This window comes from Pelophylax lessonae (genome assembly GCF_965119305.1).
Source record: "Pelophylax lessonae genome assembly, chromosome: 8".
NCBI lineage: Eukaryota > Metazoa > Chordata > Amphibia > Anura > Ranidae > Pelophylax > Pelophylax lessonae.
This window is the reverse complement of record NC_138775.1, coordinates 205,432,174-205,447,265: the sequence shown is the minus strand read 5'-3', so window position 1 is coordinate 205,447,265 and position 15,092 is coordinate 205,432,174. Positions and strand designations below refer to the sequence as shown.

Below are 15,092 nucleotides of genomic sequence, written 5' to 3'. Positions count from 1 at the left end.
AAAGTTGCTGTGCTGTGCAAAGGTGCAATAATTAAAAGGGTTGAAGAAATTACTGAATATATCAACAAATCAATCAACATAAAACATATGTGTCCATATGACTCCTTAGCATGAACACTAAAATAACATGTCAAAATCAGCTTAATCACATCAATTGAAAAAATAAATCAAAAGTGCAAGGTGCTAGTCCATTAAAGTGATTTCAAGTGAATAAACAGTCTCTAAAGTGCCAAAATAAGTGCAGCTGCCGCAATGGATCATTCAGGTGTTCACGATCTCACCACCAGTAATGGATGGCCTCTCACCTTTATAATTTGACCAGTGTTTCACCAAAACAAAAACAGCTCTATAGTATCCCCAGACAAATGGGTAGACTCAATCCTCTCATTGCTGCACAGATAATAATTAGGGTGGCTCTGTCCTCACTGTATTTCCCCAGTCTCCATCATAAAACGGGAATAAATGGAAAACAAATCTAGTGCTCTCTGTATATAAGGTATTTATTAAATAATCCAAATATTAAAACTCACATTCGTAGGCACATAAGCTGTGCGGGCTGGGTAGGCATTGAATCGGTTTAGGAGATGCTGAAGTTGTGTCCTGTAGCTGGATCTCGCCCGTGGTGTCTCCACCCCCCAGTCGCGTATCGTCAGGTGCTGATGGGCGTGTGACTTCCTCAGTAGGTGACACCTATGGGCGAGATCCAGCTACAGGACACAACTTCTGCATCTCCTAAACCGATTCAATGCCTACCCAGCCCGCACAGCTTATGTGCCTACGAATGTGAGTTTTAATATTTGGATTATTTAATAAATAATAAATACCTTATATACAGAGAGCACTAGATTTTGTTTTCCTTTTTTTTTTTTTTGCTCTTTTTTTGTTTACAGCACAAAAAATAAAAATCGCAGAGGGGATCAAATACCACCAAAAGAAAGCTCTATTTGTGGAAAAAAAAGGACATCAATTTTATTTGGGCATCAATTTGGACATCAATTTTATTTATTTATCAATTTTATTTATTTATTTTATTTTGCATGGTCGCGCAATTGTCAGTTAAAATAACACAGTATTGCAAAAAATGGCCTGGTCATTGAGGGGGGAAAAACCTTCCTGTCCAGAAGTGGTTAAAGAAATAAGTTACATGGATTTGGGTTATTGTTTGTTAAGTATTCTTGTTTTTAAATGTAGAAAGTTTAGTATATTTATGTAATTTTAATTGTGTATGGTAAATGTGCAGGTGATACTTGTTTTGTATGTGAATGTGAATTTGTGTTACAATGACAATAAATCTTATCTTATGTGAACTTATCTTAGATGTAATATTACTAAGCCTAGGGCCAGCTATGCATCCAAATCTTAATCATCAATGACCTGTATTATAAAAGTTTAAAGAAATACAAGTTAACGAACTTCTTGTATTCCAACCTCTACTCCTGCCAACCAACATCTACTCCTGCCAACCAAGATGTCTGTTGGTGATTTACATTATACATTAATTGTTTGTTTTTTGTTTTGTTTTTTTCAGATGCCCTTTGGCTATGGGTGGATTAAGTAGAATTGATGTTTGCCTTAATGATAACTGTGTTAAAGAAAATTGTGAAATTGATCCTGACACAGGAGTCTATGAAGAGGGCTGTGAATTTTATCCCAACAAGGACCAAGACATTCACGAGTCCATTATGTATAGTCAGACACTGGATCCGGTAAGTAACTCAAGTAAATTCTACAATATTATAAGAACCATTTATTCATCATATGATTGTGGGCTGTAGAAATTTAATTAATGAAATGTAATTAATGTGTTTAAACTACATCAACATAAACACATATAATAATAATTGCAAATGGATGTAGCCTTTTTTAGGTTTTTATACACATTTGAATGTCTACTTTCTGTACTACGAAAATAATAGGGAAGTCAAAGGTTGAGAGGAAGAGGAGAAAGTGAAGGGAGCACTGGTGCCAGTGGCGTAGCGTGGGGGGGTGCAGGGGGGGCCACTGGCACCGGGCGCAACATTTAGGGGGGCGCATCCAACGCCCGCAATCGGCGGGTTTAAAGTGTCCCTTTATGCTGAAGTTGCCCGCCCGCACTCCACCTCTTGGCTCAGTGGCCGCCGCTTTTTGCAAGACGAGCGGCGGACCGCTGAAAGTGTCATGCGGCCAGGGGGCGGGGCTGGTCGTGGATGAAGATGCCAGTCTGTGGCTCGGTGCATGTGCAGCACCGCTTCCGGTGTCTCCCCCTGCTGTCCGGCCGGCCACCAACATGCTGTCTCTCCCCTCCTCGAGTCGCCAGTGTATTGGCACAGAACAAGGTAAGTGATGACTTGCCTGCCCCCAGGGCCCGGGGGGGGGGGTGTCAGTGTAGGGGGGTCAGCATAGGTTTCAGTGTAGGGGAAGTGGACATGGGAGGGAGGGCGGGGGTCAGTTAAGGGGGTGTCAGTGTATGGGGGGGGTCAGTGTAGAGGAGGGTGTGTCAGTGTAGGGGGGTCAGCATAGGGGTCATTGTAGGTGTCAGTGTATGTGGGGGTCAGTGTAGGGGGGTCAGTATAGGTGTCAGTGTATGGGGGAGGTCAGTGTAGGGGGGTCAGTATAGGTGTCAGTGTATGGGGGGGTCAGTATAGCTATTAGTGTAGGGGTCAGTGTATGTGGAAGTGTAGGGGGGAGTCAGTGAAGGGGTCAGTGTATGGGGGGGTCAGTGTATGTGGGAATGTAAGGGGGTCAGTGTAGGGGAAGTGGACATGTAGGTGTCAGTGTATGGGGGGGGTCAGTGTAGAGGAGGGTGTGTCAGTGTAGGGGGGTCAGCATAAGTGTCAGTGTAGGTGTCAGTGTAGGGGGGGGTCAGTGTATGTGGAAATGTAGGGGGGTCAGTATAGGTGTCAGTGTATGGGGAAGGTCAGTGTAGGGGGGTCAGTATAGGTGTCAGTGTATGGGGGGGTCAGTATAGCTATTAGTGTAGGGGTCAGTGTAGTGGGGGTCAGTGTATGTTTAAATGTAGGGGGGAGTCAGTGTATGGGGGGTCAGTGTATGTGGGAATGTAAGGGGGCCAGTATAGGTGTCAGTGTATGGGGGGGTCAGTATAGCTATTAGTGTAGGGGTCAGTGTATGTGGAAATGTAGGGGGGAGTCAGTGTAGGGGTCAGTGTATGGGGGGGTCAGTGTATGTGGGAATGTAAGGGGGTCAGTATAGGTGTCAGTGTAGCTGTCAGTGTACGGGGGGGTCAGTGTAGGTGTCAGTGTATGGGGGGGGGGTCAGTGTAGAGGAGGGTGTGTCAGTGTAGGGGGGTCAGCATAGGTGTCAGTGTAGGTGTCAGTGTATGGGGGGGATCAGTGTAGGGGGGGGTCAGTGTATGTGGAAATGTAGGGGGGTCAGTATAGGTGTCAGTGTATGTGGCGGTCAGTGTAGGGGGGTCAGTATAGGTGTCAGTGTATGGGGGAGGTCAGTGTAGGGGGGGTCAGTATAGCTATTAGTGTAGGGGTCAGTGTATGTGGAAATGTAGGGGGGGAGTCAGTGTAGGGGTCAGTGTATGTGGGAATGTAAGAGGGTCAGTATAGGTGTCAGTGTAGCTGTCAGTGTATGGGGGGGGGGGGGTCAGTGTAGGGGGTGTCAGTATAGGTGTTAGTGTAGGGGTCAGTGTAGGGGGGTCTGTATAGGTGTCAGTGTAGGGGATGTTATTGTATGGGGGGGTCAGTGTATAGAAATGTAAGGGGGAGTCAGTGTAGGGGTCAGTGTATGGGGGGTCGGTGTATTTGTCAGTGTAGTGGGGGTAAGTGAAGGGGGGTCAGTGTAGGTGTCAGTGTATGGGGGGGGTAGGTCTGTGTAGTGGTCTAGTAGGTTTGTGTAGGGGGCGCAAATTACTTGCCTTGCCCCGGGTGCTGACAACCCACGCTACGCCACTGACTGGTGCACCTGTTTTATTTGGATATACAGTACATGCCAGAAAACTCTAGGACTGGCAGGGTTCTGTGGTGCACTATGTTTTGGACTCTGTTCTGTGAAGTTTTTCTTTTACTGGATCTATATGGATCCAAAAAGCAGCATTTAGGTTTTGTGGACTTTGTTTAGCAACCTGAAACTGGAGATTCTAACCCGTGAATCATTCATCCTTGGTGAATGGGCAGGGGTACAATGTACCCCATACTCATTCACATAAGGGGGTGGGATCTGGGGGCCCCCTTCTTAAAGGGGGATTCCAGAGTCTGATAAGCCCCCTGGCCGCAGACCGCCACAACCACCGCCCAGGGTTGTGGGAAAAAGGCACTTGTTCCCATCAAAATGGACCAAACAGACACAGCCATCACGTGATTGGGAGGGCCAATAACAGCACCCATATCTGATCCCTTCATGGCTGTGTCCTGTGTTTACAGCCATCACAGGATCGCGCTGCTGCGTTGCCTAGCGGCCGCGAGCGGGCTTCTTTCTCAGAACAATGAAGCTCCCACCCGGCCTTTTATGTACATTGGCAGGCTGGGAAGCAATTTAAAAAAAAAATTGCATTGGTACATGTCCCCCAGGGCAGTACCCGGGTCCCCATACCCTTTTTATGGCCAAATACTTGCATATAAGCCTCCAAAATGGGGACTTTTGATTTCTCCTGTTCGGCTCCCATAGACTTCAATTGAGTTCCTGGTTCGGGCCAAACTTTTCCCTTTTTTAGGAGTTCTGCTTTGAACCGAACAAGGGGGTGTTCAGCCCATCTGTAATAAACAGGACCTTAACTGGAAATGATATAGGGGGTGTCCATGTTCTGTTCCACTCTCCCTTAGATTCTTGCATTAAGTATATTATCAAGTTCCCAGAATGGTAGGGTTTGCACACTCTATTAAAATTCATGGGCTCCTTTTTAAAGGTTCCTGTCACCTTCTTTTTTGTTTTCTGTCTTGGAAATGCTCACCCCTGTATAGTGAAAAATCAGTTTTGTGATACTGTTTTTATTGGCCGCCTACACAAACACTCCTGAATAAGCTGAATACACTTCAATGAAACACATAAGTGTTAAATTAATAAAACTGGAGAGTGCGAAATCTGGTTAAGCTGTGTATGGTAGCCAATCAGATACTAACTTCAGCTTGTTCATTTAAGCTTTGACAAAAAACCCGGAAGCTGATTAGTTTCTATGCTGAGCTGTACCAGATTTTGCAATCTCCAGTTTTAGTAAATTAACCCCATAGAGTTATCACTCACTGAGTGTCTAACCACCTGTGCTAGATTCTGTATCAGTACTGAAGACATTTACGCTGGTTAAAGTGTCTAAGATATAAATACTGTATAGTGCAGGATAAGATATGTGTAAAACAGTGATATATAAATCTGAAATCTTTGAATCTGAGACTTTAAAGTCCCGTAATGTACATATTAATAGTGATCTGTTCTGTTATCCATAAAGAGGATCATCCTATGGCCTTTCACAGTCAGAAAGAAAAACTTTGCTTTAGTAGAACAAGAACGCTTTGCCATTAAGTGGGCCCTGGTATTACCTCTTAGGAAGGATATTGAAGCTTATCTCTGACATGAATGTGACAAAATAGGGGACAAATGCTAGGGTGAGCCAATGGTTTCTGGTGCTCCAAGCATTCCCATTTGTGGTGGAGCACAAACCCAGTAAACTTTATCATTAGAATGAAAGGTAGATATCTACGTTCTTTGTTCTGCAGTTGATGGGCTATTTAGGATCCACCACAGCATTAATAGGTGATAGGACAGTTAAGGAAGTAGAAAGAAAACATGAAAGAAAGAGTTCATTAGTCTATTTGTGACAGAACCCAATTCAAACCTGTAGCCGCCACTCCAGGCTACGCTGATTCATCCAGATGATTCAACCACTGTTGTGTGCAGCTCCCACAGGACTCATCTTGCCAGATTGTCAAAAACTTACAAGGGAAAGATGGAAGCACGCACCGAAAACCACTCCGTTTCAAGTATGACAGGAAGGCTTCAGCTCCATCCCCCCTCTGAACCACGCTCTAACACATTCGCCATGGGCTTCATCATAGAGCAGGAGTGTCCAAACTACAGCCCTCCAGCTGTTGTGGAACTACACTTCCCATGAGGCATTTTAAATCTCTGACATTCACAGATATAACTAGGCATGATGGGAATTGTAGTTCCTGAACAGCTAGAGGGCCATAGTTTGGACACCCCTGTCATAGATGTTCCATGAGCAAACTCATGATAAGTGAAGTGCATTATAGGGCGTGGTTTGGGAGAGGATGAAGCTGAATCCATCCTGTCATACTTGAAACTGAAACTGAGAGGTTTTCAGTGTGTGCTTCCATATCTTCCTTGTAAGTGTCTAAATGTGACAGTTACCCTTTATGTTTTTAATATATATGAGGGTGGATGGGAAATCATTCAGCCACCACATTCCTGATCTGCTGAAGGAGGGTACTAGTTAGCTGGGGATCTGCTGAATGAGGGTACTAACAAGCTGGGGATCTGCTGAACAGGGGTATTAATGAGCTGGGAACTTGCTGAACAGGTGTACTAATGAGCTGGGATTGTACTGAGCCCCTTTAAAGCAAATAGAAAATCAACACACTCAGAAGATTTGCCAAGCTTCATTAAAGCTTCAGACAAGCATCACTGAAGCATCACGGAAGTATCAAAAACACATTAAAAAATGCATGTTGAACGGTAGGTGCTTTAATGTGTGTTAAAGTCAAAGTAAGTGTGAATGAGCCGTTAGTGAACTTTGTCATAGACTTGTATGGAGACTTTGGAGACGCTTTGAAGCACGAAAGCAGCATGGGGTAAAATATTGGAAGCAAAGTAAAGCAAACACAACATGTGAACAGGAATGTAAGTTTTACCATTTATTTAGTCACAGGTGCTTTGATTGGAGTGCTTTATAAAGTGTCTAATGCCATATTTTTAAGCAAGTGTAAACGAGCCCTAAAAGATACTTTATTACATTACTGTAGGTATCATTTGGTTTAAATCCTATGACATTAAGAGCTCGTTTACACTTGCTTCAACTTCAACACACATTAAAGCGTTTATCGCTTAAACATGCTTTTTTGATGTGTTTTGGATACTTCCATGATGCTTTGGTGGCACTTCGATGATGCTTTGTGGTGCTTTTTTGAGGCTTTAATGAAGCTTGGCAGATGCACTGTGTGTATGTTGATATCTTATACCTGCAATTTCTCCAAAACAAAGTGAAGCTAAAGCTGAATAAAAGCCTCTAAAAAGCTTCTCGTGAGCCTTGTCATAGACTTTTTTGGAGGCTTTGAAGACCCTTTGAAGCACCACTAAAGAGACATGGGGTATAATGTTTGAAGCCAAGCAAACACAAGGTGTAAACAGGACTGTAAGCTAACCATTTTATTTAGTGGCAGAAGCTTTGACTGGCATTCAGAGACCTTTAAAAAAGCATGTCCAAACCATGTTTTGAAGCAAGCCCTTATATTTTTTATATAATATTTTGTTGAGTAAATGGATGCATACAGTTAGTTTATAGCATAACCTGCATCAATTGACATAAGCCACTGAATGTAGTTGATAACAAGCGTATATTAAGTAGTTTATTCGATGCATTTCACAATGAGCTTCTTCAGGAAATGATACTACTTGACAAAGATCTATTTTATCAAGACAGACATGTAAATAAAAATCTTTTAAAGTCATAAGGTTTTATTAGTTTAATAATAAATATCGTAATAAAGTATCTTTTCTAGCAATATAGGTGTTTTGATTGGCTGGCACCCTTCAAGTTGTATTATTTATTATAAATCGTTTCTATGTACATTTTATGTAATCACTTATATTAAAGCTTCATTCATGTTCTATGTTGTAGATGCGCTTTCTATCGGCATTTTCTGTCCTTACCAACAGTTTACATTTTGCATTTCATTGGCCGACGCTTTGTTAATGTGTCTCTTTCTTGTTAGGTGAACGCATTCTGTGATGAAAACAGCCACAACAAAGATGCACCAAATGAACACAACAGATTATGTAACTACCAGAGCACATGGGAAGTGATAATGAAATCTCCTGACATGACTTCTTCTGCTCCACTAACTAACCCCAGTATTGTACCTCCTTCAGTCGTACTACTTCAATATAAAGAGAGAGTTGTCACCTTGGTCCTTGATGTTTCAGGAAGTATGAATGAGGTATGGATCATGCATTAACAGTATAAGAACTCTGCTATGCTCGTTAAAGAACAAAGTGATTTCAGCTACAGCTACCAAAGTTTTACTATTAGGTACACTTGATGAACACATCAAACTAAATATTTTTATTAAAGGAGACAGTGTAAAGAAATGGTTAAAAAATATATATATGTAAAAAAAAATTGAGAGGATCTTTCTATATTATTTAAAATCAATTGCACCCCTAGAACTGGCTCAACCCCTTTTGTGACCACAGCTCATTAAACCCTACATGTCCACTCACATGACATTTAGTGTCAGCATGCGTTGGTTAACTTGACTATATGAATAATTTAAAACCTAAGAAAGTTTGTATAAGGCTTTCATTTAGTATACAGCTTTAAGAAATTCCTTGCTTATGTTTTGTTTTTTCATAGGCTGGCAAAGCGGCAAAAATGTTTAAATCTGAACTCTGGGCATAAATGCTTTCATGTAGGCCGGGTTCACACTAGCTGACGTCACGTCTGGCCTGGCAGTTGTAAATACTGCAGTTTACTTGGCTGGAAAGGCCAAAATCTTTTTTTTTTTCTTTTTTTCTTTTTTTTTTTTTTATCTTGGTCCTTCCTGCCTAGAGGAGAGATGTAGCCAACCTCCTGTGCTGAAAGTTTTCTAATACAAACAATCTTTTTTTTATGGTTCTGAACATGCTACAGAGCTGAAACTTCACATGTACACTTTTTAGACCCCCCAGATCTGAAATCCAAAGTAAAAATAAAAAAATCTCTTTTTTTATTTTTTTTTATTTTTTCAATAATTGGCTTTTTTATAAAAAATGACAATTTTTAAGAACTTTTTTTTGTGTGATTTTGTGCCTGGGGGGTCTAAAAGGTGTACCTGTGAAGTTTCAGCTCTGTAGCATGTCCAGAACCAGAAAAAAAAGGATTGTATGTATTAGAAAACTTTCAGCTCAGGGGGTTAGCTTCTCTCCTCGGTTTTCACACCTTGCCGGTTTCAAAGCAGGCATTTTTTTGGGTTCTTTGCAGTCAGGAAAAACATCTGAACTTGTGTATAGTGGTACTGTGCACAAGTTCAGATGTTTTGCCTGCCTCTAAAACCCCCCAAAAAATGCCAGCAAAAACACGCCTGGGCATTTGTTTTTTGACGCTAGCGTTTTTTTGGCATTTTTTTGGGTTCTTTTGAGGCAGGCAAAACATCTGAACTTGTGTATATGGGGTATATATACACATATATGTCTGAATATATACCCCTAGACATATATAGGTGTGATAGTAGAAGAAATATATTACTGTAAATGATTTCATTAGCACAAGCATTTATTTCTGGTACTATCACACCTACAGTGGGTACGGAAAGTATTCAGACCCTCTTAAATTTTTCACTCTTTGTTATATTGCAGCCATTTGCTAAAATCATTTAGGTTCATTCTTCTTCCTCATGAATGTACACATAGCACCCCATACTGACAGAAAAATACAGAATTGTTGACATTGTTGCAGATTTATTAAAAAAGAAAAACTGAAATATCACATGGTCCTAAGTATTCAGACCCTTTGCTCAGTATTTAGTAGAAGCCCCCTTTTGATCTAATACAGCCAGGAGTCTTTTTGGGAAAGATGCAACAAGTCTTTCACACCTGGATTTGGGGATCCTCTGCCATTCCTCCTTGCAGATCCTCTCCAGTTCTGTCAGGTTGGATGGTAAACGTTGGTGGACAGCCATTTTTAGGTCTCTCCAGAGATGCTCAATTGGGTTTAAGTCAGGGCTCTGGCTGGGCCATTCAAGAACAGTCACGGAGTTGTTGTGAAGCCACTCCTTCGTTATTTTAGCTGTGTGCTTAGGGTCATTGTCTTGTTGGAAGGTAAACCTTCGGCCCAGTCTGAGGTCCAGAGCACTCTGGAGAAGGTTTTTGTTCAGGATATCCCTGTACTTGGCCGCATTCATCTTTCACTCGATTGCAACCAGTCGTCCTGTCCCTGCAGCTGAAAAACACCCCCACAGCATGATGCTGCCACCACCATGCTTCACTGTTGGGACTGTATTGGACAGGTGATGAGCAGTGCCTTGTTTTCTCCACACATACCGCTTAGAATTAAGGCCAAAAAGTTCTATTTTGGTCTCATCAGACCAGAGAATCTTATTTCTCACCATCTTGGAGTCCTTCAGGTGTTTTTTTTAGCAAACTCCATGCGGGCTTTCATGTGTCTTACACTGAGGAGAGGCTTCCGTCGGGCCACTCTGCCATAAAGCCCCGACTGGTGGAGGGCTGCAGTCATGGTTGACTTTCTACAACTTTCTCCCATCTCCTGACTGCATCTCTGGAGCTCAGCCACAGTGATCTTTGGGTTCTTCTTTACCTCTCTCACCAAGGCTCTTCTCCCCCGATAGCTCAGTTTGGCCGGACGGCCAGCTCTAGGAAGGGTTCTGGTCATCCCAAACGTCTTCCATTTGAGGATTATGGAGGCCACTGTGCTCTTAGAAACCTTAAGTGCAGCAGAAATCTTTTTGTAACCTTGGCCAGATCTGCGCCTTGCCACAATTCTGTCTCTGAGCTCTTCAGGCAGTTCCTTTGACCTCATGATTCTCATTTGCTCTGACATGCATTGTGATCTGAAAGGTCTTATATAGACAGGTGTGTGGCTTTCCTAATCAAGTCCAATCAGTATAATCAAACACAGCTGGACTAAAATGAAGGTGTAGAACCATCTCAAGGATGATCAGAAGAAATGGAAAGCACCTGAGTTAAATATATGAGTGTCACAGCAAAGGGTCTGAATACTTAGGACAATGTGATATTTCAGTTTTTCTTTTTTAATAAATCTGCAACAATGTCAACAATTCTGTGTTTTTCCGTCAATATGGGGAGCTGTGTGTACATTCATGAGGAAGAAGAATGAACTTAAATGATTTTAGCAACTGGCTGCAATATAACAAAGAGTGAAAAATTTAAGGGGGTCTGAATACTTTCCGTACCCACTGTATATATGTCTAGGTGTGTATATAAATATATGGATGTGTGTATATACACCACTATACACAAGTTTAGATGTTTTGCCTTCCTTCAAAACCCCCCAAAAAATGCCAGCAAAAACACACCTGGGCATTTTTTTTTTTTGACGCTAGCGTTTTTTTGGCATTTTTTTGGGTTCTTTTGAGGCAGGCAAAACATCTGAACATGTGTATAGGGGGTATATATACACATATATGTCTGAATATATACCCATAGACATATATAGGTGTGATAGTAGCAGAAATATATTACTGTAAATGATTTCATTAGCGCAAGCATTTATTTCTGCTACTATCACACCTATATATGTCTAGGGGTATTGTTCTGTCTCAGCATCGATTGTACCTGTGACCTTCTTGTAGACCCCCAGTCTCTAAGTGTGTGCAGCAGGTTGAATGATGGCTTTAACAGATAGTTTACTCAATGAATAAAGACTCCAGAGGTGTTCTCCAATGCTTCTTTATGCTTCAAGTTAGCAAAGGCATAAACATAGAGGCTTTTCCATAGGTACATTTACAATGAAGTTACACAGCTTCCACACTCTGCAGTCTCCTCATAACAACTAAACAAAATGGCAGTTACAGCAGGAAAATGGAGATGGGAGAAACCATCTAGCCAGAAACAGCAGGGGTGCTAGGAAGATACCAATATCATAGCATAACATAACATGTAATAACAACTGCTAGACAGTTAAAGCTGCGTGGCAGCACACTCCCCGCCTGGTATCGTGAGATACCACTACACAATTATTTTCCATAAACATACAATTAACATTGCATACAGTAGAATGCTATGTAGCCCTCTCCTCTAAGCTAACTATGCTAGAGATCTAAGTGACTCCTTCACATAACACTGAATCAGAATTTTTGGAAGCAGGCATAATTAGGACTGTCTCAGTGACTGGTCTCAGGAAGGTTTTTGGGCTCCTGTCCTTTACAATCCTGACTTCCACACTTCGGACCTTTCCATCATCACTAGCAATGGCCTTTGAAATAACTCCAACTGGCCACTGGATCCGATTGGTTTGCTTTTCTTTTAGAAGAACCAGGTCCCCTTCCTTTAAGTTAGGCTTCTGGGTTTGCCACTTTTTACGTCCTTGAAGAAGTGTGAGGTATTCCCTCCTCCATCTGTCCCAGAAACAATCTGCAAGGTATTGAGCATATCTCCATTGACGTTTATATATGTCCTTTTCATCAAAGATGCTCTTTGGCGCTGGGATCTGTCCAATTTTCCGGCTCAATAATGCAGCTGGAGTTAAAACAGTTGGACATTCTGGGTCTGTGGATACAGCTGTCAGCGGTCTTGAGTTGATTATTGCTGCGACCTCAGCAAGGAATGTAGTAAGTACTTCATGGGTAAGACGTGAAGAACTCACATCAAGCAACATAGAATCCAGTATGCGCCTTGCCATCCCAATCATACGTTCCCATGCTCCGCCCATGTGTGAAGCGTGTGGTGGGTTGAATTTCCACTGGTTTGCAGTGGCGGAGAAGGTGGCCCTTGGAGGTGGCTCTGTCTGAGAAGCTCGCTCCCGCAGGGGTTTGTTAATGCTCTGGGACGCTCTCTCGCTATAATTGAACTGGTTGGTCAGTTTTCTCTCCTTCTTGTTCCTGGATGGTATTTCCTCACCTTCTGTCCATTCTTCACTAGCCTGAGCGTCAGACTTCCCATCTGTATCTTTGTCTCCCGGCTCTGTGGAGTCGTTGGTCTGAGTCTCTTCAATGACTCCCAACTTCGCCATCTGTCGCCGCGCTTCATCAGAGTCTTGGCGTGGCATGTTTCCATCCAGGGAGAAGCGTATGGCCAGCTGGTCCACGATGCTAATGGGTTTGTAGGCCCGTTCCTTAAAACTGTACCTCACAATGTTCTGGGGGGCATGAAGGTTGTTTGCAGTCAGGATACGAGTGAATTCCTCCTTAAGTTCAGCCTCGCTGAGTTCCAGCTGGTTCGGAGGCTTAACCAGAGTCTTGGCCTGCATCCATTTATCAGCTCCATCCCCCATATCTGTGGAGTCATCTTCATCCTCCAAATTACTTCTTGAGCAGATGTTGGAACTCAATGCTACAACTTCAGGCCGGATTTCCGGATCAGTATCTGGATCCTTCAGGTGGAAATCGATGTCTTCTTCTGAGTTTGTAGAAGACTGGTCCATTAAAAACTTGGGTCTGTTGGAATTGTCCTTGAAGAACTCTTCATCCAAAACCTTGATGAACTCCTTGTCTTCGACTGAAGGGGCAATCTTGTTGTCATCACAAGTAGTCTGGTACACTGAATCACCAAAGTCCTTTTGAGAAGTGAGCTTGCAGTTAATGCTTTGGAGTGCTTGATCTGGAACTTCGTTCTTAAAATCAAGTCTTTCCTTCACATAATAGTGCGATGGACATTTCATCAATTGACAGGTAACATTAGTTTTGTAGGAAGCTACATCCAAGAGCTTGTGAGATTGGTCTAAACAGACTTCTCCTATTATCACCCATCCAAGATCAAGTTTCTGGGCCTGAGGAGCATCATCTGGACCGTTACATAACTCTCTTATTTTATGAACTCTAGGAATGTCTCTCCCTAGTAGAATCAAAATCTTAACATCCTTGATAAGTGGTGGAATGTAGTTAGCAATGTGACTCAAATGAGGGTGATGACGTGCAACCTCTGGTGTGGGGATTTCTTCTCTGTTGTTCGGTAGCTGATCACATTCGATTAGAGTTGGAAGAGGAAACTCTGTGTCCTCATATTCTGATGCAACTACGAAGCCATGGGCTCTTCTTCCAGAAGTATTGACCTTTCCTGCACATGTCTGCAAGGTATAAGACCAGGTCTCTCCTTGAATGTTGAATAGTTCAAAGAATTCTGTACTGGCCAATGAGCGATTGCTCTGATCATCGAGTATGGCATACATTTTTATGGATTTTTGTGGACATCCTTCAGGAAAAACTCTTACAAGACATATCTTGCTACAAGACTTGCTATGAAGCCCTTCTCCACATACCTCTGTACACCTTGTGGTTACGGGGTCGGCATATTGCTCAGTTCTCTCCCCGCCATCATCTGATGTAGTCTTGGGGTTGCTGCCGGGTGAAGGTTTCCTTTTGAACAGGTCTGAATGAAGAGCGTCCACATTTTTGGCACTGTTGCAGAGAGAACATCTGATGGCGATCTTACAGTCTCTAGCTAAATGATCGGAGGATGCACAACACTTAAAACAGATATTATGCTCTTTGAGAAATGACTTGCGTTCTTCAATAGGCTTGTCCTTAAATGCACGACATTTGGAGAGAGAGTGTGGCGCATTATGAATAGGACACTGTTGATTAAGATTGCTAGCTTTGATGTCTGTAGCTAAGACGTTGGATGCTATCGCGGTCTTCCCCACTGCAATAGGATGCCTTAAATCCTTGAATTTACTGTTGGTGGCAATACCCCTTGAAGTACTTAAAGGAATGGTGGTTGTATCTGGATAGAAGAAGCTTGGGTCATTCTTGGATCTTGCAACCTTCCGCACGAACTCTGAAAAATAAGAAAAGGGAGGGAAGGAAACACGATGCTCATACTTATACTTTGATCCTACACTAGTCCACTTTCCCTGAAGATAACTAGGCAACTTTGCTACAATAGGATTTACGCCCTGAGCAGTGTCTAAATAGCTAAGACCTGGTAAACTAGGATCTAACTTAGCAATTTCAAGTTCTTGAAGGAGGTCACCTAACTCTCTAAGCTTATGATTGTCCTTAACAGAGATTTTAGGAAAGTCGTTAAGTCTCTGGAATAAGGCAGATTCAATGACTTCGGGGCTCCCATAGTCTTGTTCTAGACGTTCCCAGGCAGCATCAAGGCCTGCTTTAAAGTTATAAATGTAGACAGATTTAAGTCTCTTTACTTGTTCTGAAGATTGACGCCCCAACCACTTTATTAGTAAGTCAAGTTCTGCTTGAGGATCAATGTCCAAGTTCTTGGTTACCGCCTTAAATGTAGAT

At 42.5% G+C, this 15,092-nt stretch overlaps 1 protein-coding gene across 1 annotated transcript in view; it reads left to right on the top strand.

Annotated features, from left to right (window-relative positions):
* The window catches only part of LOC309561726 (calcium-activated chloride channel regulator 1-like), a 105,576-nt gene that overhangs the window by 51,562 nt on the left and 38,922 nt on the right, over positions 1-15,092 (top strand). The window contains exons 6-7 of the mRNA XM_082265719.1: positions 1,529-1,706; positions 7,890-8,114. Of these exons, the coding sequence (XP_082121845.1) occupies positions 1,529-1,706; positions 7,890-8,114 (403 nt within the window). The remainder of the gene's footprint in view (positions 1-1,528; positions 1,707-7,889; positions 8,115-15,092) is intronic.